Genomic DNA, 8,391 nt, shown 5'->3' with positions numbered 1-8,391 from the left:
AATTTTGTTTATAATTACGTATATAAATTATAATTATCATAAATATTACACAATTCTTTCATAATATGAAATTATAACAAAACGTACAATGACCTCAATCTTATTATCTTACATTAACTTATCATCATAACAATTCTAATTCAAATTATCTTTGTATTTTATCCCTTCCTCCAGTTCGGGCTCTTCCTCCATCTGATCCGATGATACATTCTTATCAACCCGGACTTCGATTGGTGTGTAGCATGACGCACGCGTCGCTCGGTCTCGGTCGGTTTTCCCTTGCCGTCTCCGAGCAGTCCCGATCCCTCGGCGGCCGCTCCATCGGCTCCATTCGCTCCAGTCGCTCATCGGCGTGCGGACGAAGTAGTGGTTCTTTCATCTCTACGGTCGATCTCTACCTCGTTTCCTCATCTGTGTCGAAGCGTATTTTTCAAAATACCATGGCATCTGTGTGCATCATCGGCTCCGGCAACTGGTGAGTCTCGGAAGAAGGAGATAGTATATGAATTAATGAACCTCATTCAGCTAGACGTTCCGCCGAAGAAGAATTGTATCGACAAGCGTAGTAATCGATTCGCACGTGCCCTTCGCACACATGCAAACATTGGTGTACGCTAAACGCTTGTTGTCTACCACGCGCGCGCTCCGATTACACCACTTTCGCGCCGAGAAGCTGATGGAAAGAATGTCTTGATCTCGTGTGCGAACGGAGTTCGTGTTAATTATGCGTCACACAACTAATGTCCATTCCTATTATCAATCACGTGTCAGCGGGAAAAAATGATCGTTGGAGGCGTTGGAGTAGTCGTTCCAGCGCGAGTTTCGTAGGTTATTCCGCTCGCATTAGTACTTAGGAAATTAATTAGAATTATGATAATATCGGAAGAAAGCGAGACATTGCAAAAATAAAAATTGACAATTTAAGTAAAATAATTGATCTATAATTCTTTATAAAAATTACTCAAATAGCGCATTTTCCACGACTTTGGTTGCAATGTGTAAGTGACTGAATTAATCTTTCTATTTTCTAAACATATATTTATGTATTATTTAATGTACTATATTAGGGAAATTATTTTTGACAACTTTGAAAGAATTCGAATTTTCGGAGTTAACTTTGAACTATCAAAGTTTAAAATGCCTTCGAAGCCTCGAATCGGAGTTTCAAAAAATATATTTGTACGAATATATAGAGAAAAGAAATGAAAATATATTCGTAATTTATAGCCATAAATATGTTTTTTTAAATAAAAATATTAAATTATAACTGTATAATTTTGATTTCTCTAAGCTTCGAAGATTGAAGTGTCCAAGTTTCGAAGGTTTTAATAAGCTTTGGATCTCAGAAGTTAGCTTGTATTCAGAACGCGCTTTTATCGATAAAAGCATATTTTTATCTCTGAAATTCTATAATATGCGTGACGTAAAATATAGTATGTTTGCTAGCGTGCTAACATCATTGTAAGCACATTCTAAATACGAGCCGAAATGTCGAAACGAATTAATAGTCTTACACTATACAAGGTGCTCCATAAATCATCCGATAACGCTCGTGAGCAGGTAAAGCGAACTAAACTGAGTCGAAAAGTCCTCTACCATTTTGCAATGTTCGCAACAGTTAGCAAAATATTAATTACTAAAAATTGCCAAATATTGGTCTTTAATAATTTTTTATTCAAATACTATCAACTTTACAGAAAAAAACTGCAAGAGACAAAAATCATTAATTTTCTTCTCATAGAACTCTAAGAAAGTAAACTCTTTTTACAGAATTTTTTATCAACTTTTTAGTACTGCATTTTCTTATTTTTACTAACATGAGAAAATACGGTATTAAAAAATTCTGAAAAAAATTCTCAGAACTTTATGAGAAGAAAATAAACAATTTTTGTCTCTTACAAATTTTCTGTAAAGTTGATAGTATTTGAAAAAAAAATTATTGAAGACCAATATTCGGCAATGTTTGGTTATTAATATCTTGTTAACTAATCTTGTTAACTATTGCGAAAATTTCAAAATGATAGAGAACTTTTCGATTCAGTTTAGTCCGCTCTACCTGCCCACGAACATTGTCGGGTGAATTACAGAACACCTTGTATATTATTTAAATATTATTAAAAATCTAATATTTATACATTGTATATAATTATATTTATATATTTATATAATATTTATATTATAAATATATTATATATTGCTATTTAATATATAGGGTAGTCTATTTGAAATGGAACAGTGATATATCTCAAGAACGATAGTTAGATCGAAAAATCTTTCATTCAAAAGTTGTATGGTTTGGAGGGGGACCCCAAATAAGATGGTGCCATTGATTTGACCTTGCGAAGTCATTTGAAGATCACGTTAGGTCATCATCAATTTCTTAAGTAAAATCCCATATCGGGTCTCAGACTACCCGTACACCCCTTTTATCTCGGAAATAGAGCATTTTAGAAAAACCGTTTCAGACAAAAGTTGTGGGATTCTAAATGATATATTTATATTTAGTGATCTGATCAGTCTGACCTTGGGTGGCGTCACCAAGGTCAGAGCAATGTCACTTGGAATTTTTTAAATAGAATCTCCTATTCTTCATATATTCTTGTAGCACACCTCGAGAGCTTTCTAAAACACAATAATAAAATACTTTTTCATAAAGTGCTTTTCGAGTTATAAGACTTGAAAGTTACAGTACCGCCTGCCTTAGCATTACGCAAAGTGTCCGATCAACGGCTAAAGCCTTTTGAATGTCGTTCAGGATCATGTCCTGCATAACATTTATTAAGATTAAGGTCATTTCATTGTTTCTCTCGTTTTCATTTTTGCACTGAAAATTTATTTTTTTATGTACCTACTGTAATTTTCAAGCCTTATTACTCGAAAAATACTTTTTCATTAAATACTTTTCGAATTATAAGGCTCATTAAAAGTTACAATGCCGTCGGTATTAGCGTTGCCTAAAGTGAATGGAAAAACCTTTTGTTCAGGATCACATTCTCAGGATAACATTTGTTAAGATCAAGGAATCATCATACTGAAAGTTGTTCCTTTATTTTCATGTTTACGTAAAATTAAAGTTTTAGTGCAAAAATGAAAATAAGAGGAACAATAGCTCTAATGGTCTTAATCTTGATAAATGTTATCTAAATAATGATCTTAAACAATAACAAGGTTTTAGCCATCAGTCGAACATCTTGGACCTAATGTTAACGTTGACAGTACAGTAACTTCCAAGCCTTGTAACTCGAAAAATACTTAATGAAAAAATATTTTGTTATAGTGTTTTGAGGAGCTCTCAAGATAAGCTCACAGATTTCTATAAATATTGTCAACTTCGCTTCCATGTTTGAAGATAGCGCTGGGCAGCGCCAAAAATTTGTGTATACTCACTCTTACATAATATAATAATAAATAAATCACACGAATGATAACGTTAGTGTTTTCCCATAAACCCAGCAAACAAGAATGGATTGAAATGAATTGAAATGGATTCAGAAATATTGATTCACGAATATTAAAATAAATGCTTTTCGATCCTGAATGCATTTTTACTCATTTATAGGAATTTCATGGAGCATATCTCTATGCCTTTCAATCTAAAAATAATATTGGCTTTTTCTGTACATTGTGAATACTGTTCAATTCAAAATTTTGAATAGGAAATGCAGTTTTACATCCAATTGAATCTAATTGAATCCAATTGAATCCAATTAAATCCAAAAAAAGTATTCGCTATTTAAAATATGCATTCGGATAGAAAAAAAATTTTAATCCATTTTAATCCATTCTCGTTTACTGGGAATTCACGCGATACTCACAGATAGGACGCATACATACTCGTATGCATATGGGAATTAAAACAAGGACAACTCGGAATCAGGTTCTTTTTATCACATTAAGTCAGCAGTCTATTTATTATATATAAGTCTGTGGAAAACCTACAAGAATATGCTATAAAAAAATGAAGGTTTCCATTTTAAAAAATCGATATGACCTTGACCGTGATCTTTGACGACGTCACCCAAAGTCAAACCAATAGGGCACTGTCCCCTTTGAAACTCTACAATTCGTAAACGAGAATGGATTAAAATAGATTAAAATTTTTTGAATACGTACTTTAAATCCATGAAAATGACTGAAATGGATTGATTGGATTGAAATGGATTGGATCCGAGTTGACACTAGTTTAATATTTGAAAAAAAAAAACATTTTTATATTTAAGGCTCATAAATTTTATTCCTAAGACATTTATAATTATACCTAAAATTAACTATTTTAAATTGATATTAAAAAACGCACCTTACTGGGATTTGAACTTGCGGTTCTCTGGATTAAGAATCTTCTGCGTTATCTGCTACATCACTTCTAACAATTAATAAGTATGTTATGTTAATTATTGTGTACTTTAATTATCGCCAGCTAATCTATCGCACGAAATTACACGATACAATAAAAATATCATCATTTAACAGATATAATAAAATATAAACAATTTACATTACTATAAAACGACATTAAGCATTGGGTAAAGATCGAATAATCTAATCTCGCTTATTGGCCGGTCTTATGCCATAATCAGTAAAATTTGGAATGTGCTCGGTTTTGATTTGCTAGTGTTAACATCGATCATTCATTTTATTTCTAATCAAAGAGAAATAAAGAACATAACTAAATTATTTTTATGTTACAAGTTTTTTTGAACTTAGTTGAATTAAAACGAAGAATTTCCTATTCATAATTTTGAATAAATTAAGTAGCATTTATGGTTCATATTTAAATAAAAACTTTTTTTATTCAATTGGATTAAAAAAATTGCATTTCCTATTCAGAATTTTAAATTGTGTAGTATTCACGATGCACAGAAATGGGCAATGGCTGATATTATTTTTAGATTCAAATGAATTGAAAAACTGCATTTCCTACTTACAATTTTGAATTGAGTAGTATTCCCGATGCACACAAAATACCATAATATTTTTAGATTGAAAAGCATAAAGATATACTTCATGCTATTCCTATAAATGAATAAAAATGCATTCAGAATTGAAAAGAATTCATTTTAATCCATTTCAATCCATTCTCGTTTGCAGGAAAGTTTTATCTGAAATATTTTTTGATCCAACCATCGATTTTTGAGATATATCACAATTCCGTCTTAAATGGGACACCCTGTATCATATAATATTTAAAATTTAAGTATTGTTAAACTACTACGAATAGAGTGTAACTAAAATAAGGGCTATTTTCGGGTTCGAGTCCTCACACCAACATGAAGAAAAAGTTCATGTAAATATATAGGATGTGTGGAATTTAAATGTCAAAACTTCGGGAGCGTGTAAAGGATCGATAAGAAAAAAAGTCCTGTAGAGATATACTCGTTTTTACTTCGTTTTGAAAAAAATCGCATGGTGAAAATCGCCATAACATGTTATTGTGGTTTTTAAAAATTTCAATCTGTATACAAGTCTTATTATTCATTTTTTAACTTAGTTGTTATCTTCTCTATAATAAAAAATTTCTTTGTTTATCCGTCTACGTGTTCTTGAGATCATAATTCTTTGAGACCATTCAGCGCGCCAACTGACAGGAAAATATTTATTTGTATTATTAGAAATAGACTACTGGATTCCGCGTGGCGGATTACAGAATGAAATGTAATTCAAGTTTCTTCCTATGCTGAAGACGACTAAAATTTTACCGAAACATTTGTAATATGTAAATACAATTTTTTAGACGTTAAGGTATGTTAATTATTTAAGCGCAACTCTTACAACACTGATTCCTAATTGCCCGTTTATCTTTTTATTTGTTTATTATTGACTTAAGGAATTTTTTTTTAAATCTTAGTTATGGAAATATATAATTTTCAATAATAAGAAAAATATTACAACAAATATTACTTTTTTATTTTCCATTAATAAATATTTATTTCAGATGTATCTCAGTAACAGCGAATTTCATATGAACTTTTTTCATGTTTCGGTGTAAGAAGCTCGCCTCCGAAGTTCATTCTTTTCTTAATTATACCCTTTATATAAATAGTATCGATATTGCAAGCAGACGCTATTGTCATCGTTTTTACGTTAAAATATCATTTTAATAGCTGCGTTTAGCAGAAAAATCAGCTTTGTAATTATTGTAAAATTCTTGAATATCATTGGTTAATAGATTTAGATCCAGTGAGGAATTAAAGGCAAGATCAATTATATTAAAGAATTTTACAACAGTTGCAAAGCTGCTTTTTCTGCTCAATGCAGTCAATGTCAAAATAACGCTAAATGGCTTGCTACGTGGTATTATTTTGTGTGTGTGTGTGTGTGTGTGTGTGTGTGTGTGTGTGTGTGTGTGTGTGTGTGTGTGTACTATAAATATATTATAAATATATCATGATACATTGCTAACACCAACATTTCGTGAATGGTACTGTATCAATGCGCCCATATAATGAAATAAACGGCAAGATTCACGAAACGTTTGTATTAGCAATAGATTATGACATGGTGATAACCCGCAAATGCTTTGGCACCTCTGAAGAAAATACTCTTGAAAACAGTCTAAAATAAAATTCTTATTGTTAACATCTTTGAAAACTTAAAGAATATTATACTATAAATATATTTACGATATATACTAATAAATATAGCGTATATATTTAAATAAATTGTTGGTAGTTTTAATATAAATCAGGCAAAATAGAGATTATAAGTCTTTAAGTCAAAGGTCAACTAATATGTAAAGAATGTTGATTTCGCTTATCTCATGCATAACTATTTGATTATAATGCTAATTGCAATTATATATTCGTAGGGGTTCAGCTATCGCTAAAATAGTTGGTGTAAATGCGAAAAAACAGAGCAGCTTTGCTGATCGTGTTACCATGTATGTTTATGAGGAGATTATCGATGGTAAGAAGCTGACGGAAATTATTAACCAGACCCATGAGAACGTCAAATATCTTCCAGGACATAAGCTCCCCGAAAATGTGGTAAGATACTCGTTGCCTACTTGTATTGTATTTCATTGTATAAAAAATCATTTATATTGGTCGTAATCTGTTCGCATCAAAAACTTGTTTTTTTTTTTCAATTCGTAATTTTCTATATATAAAAATTACAAAACTCACATCCTATTTTAAAATTGCTGTGTTATATGCCCTCTTTTTGTTGAGGCTATTAGAGTATTTTGTTTCTGATGAAATGTAACATTAAAGAGTTTTCGGGATCGCTAATTTCGAATCCGGACTCAAAATTTGAAAATTCAAAATAGCTGAACTAATATGGTAGACGGAAATGATAAAACTTTTCGATTTTGGCGAAATGTAGCGTTAGATCTGTTTTAATTTTCGGCGTCGTAGATTTCGAAATTATATTTCCAAAATTTCTAAATAGCTGAACTAATATGTTGGACAGAAATGTTAAAAATCCTTCGATTACTGCGAAATGTGATATTAAAGACATTTCGGGAATGCTGATGCCGATTGCGAACTTAAAATTTAAAAATAGAAACCTAAATTTTGAAAATTCAAAATAGTTGAATCAATATGGCGGACGAAAATGCTAAAAGTCGCTCGGTTTTGGCAAAATGTAACATTAGATTTTTAGAGTCTCTGATTCTGAATACAAATTAAAAATTTGAAAATTCAAAATGGCTGAATCAATATAGAATAGAAAAATTAAAAATGACTGATTCAATATAGCGGACGCGCGCGCGCGGAAATGGAAATGATAAAAGTCGCTTGATTTCAGTGAAATGTAATGTTAGAGGTTTCTTTTTCCGTTCTTATAGCACCGATTATTACAGAAAGTTTTTAGAAATGTTTTACATCTCATGAATAACAATTCCGAAAGGGTTCAGCAATACGTCATTTGAAATGTTTTCATAGCCAAAATATTTACTAAAAACCTCCAAGACCATTTATTCGGATCGGATTGGAAGCTCCAAAAGGGAAGTGGCTTAAGAGATGCAACGCAAAAATTGAAACTATGTGAATATGAAAGCACATAAATAGCGCATCCTGTGTATTTGATTTTCCAAATCGGCTGTTATTAACACGTACAGGGAGGGCTGACTGGCAGCGCACTCAGATCTCATACAAACAATTTTTTTTTAGCTAAATGAAATAAGTGAAAAAATTTTTTTGCAGATTTCGAGAGCGTACTCGTATCAATACTGCATTATTATATAATTTATTCATAAAGATTTGATTCACGCGCGTAGCGCGCGCTTGTGATGGGCTAGTAAATTAAAAAAATATAGTAACTATTCGAAAATAGAGATTTTAAGCTTTAAAACTCTTTTTTAAAATTTAAATTTTGATTATTTTTATCGAAGATATTGTACATATAATTTTGAGCTAACAAAATATCGCAGAACTTTTCCTCCACAACCTAATA

The 8,391-nt window shown here is 31.2% G+C and overlaps 1 protein-coding gene across 2 annotated transcripts in view; it reads left to right on the top strand.

Annotated features, from left to right (window-relative positions):
* The first annotated feature begins 187 nt into the window (after positions 1-187).
* LOC108756116 (glycerol-3-phosphate dehydrogenase [NAD(+)], cytoplasmic-like) overlaps positions 188-8,391 on the top strand; it is a 20,518-nt gene continuing 12,314 nt past the window's right edge. Inside the window, exons 1-2 of one of the 2 annotated variants that reach the window (XM_018499712.1) lie at positions 188-475; positions 6,806-6,983. In XM_018499712.1, the coding sequence (XP_018355214.1) occupies positions 201-475; positions 6,806-6,983 (453 nt within the window). In that variant the 5' untranslated portion in view covers positions 188-200. The remainder of the gene's footprint in view (positions 476-6,805; positions 6,984-8,391) is intronic. The other variant, XM_018499703.1, reaches the window with a different exon arrangement.

This window comes from Trachymyrmex septentrionalis, unplaced genomic scaffold (assembly GCF_001594115.1).
Source record: "Trachymyrmex septentrionalis isolate Tsep2-gDNA-1 unplaced genomic scaffold, Tsep1.0 scaffold126, whole genome shotgun sequence".
Classification (NCBI taxonomy): domain Eukaryota; kingdom Metazoa; phylum Arthropoda; class Insecta; order Hymenoptera; family Formicidae; genus Trachymyrmex; species Trachymyrmex septentrionalis.
This window is presented reverse-complemented; position numbering and strand designations above follow the sequence as displayed.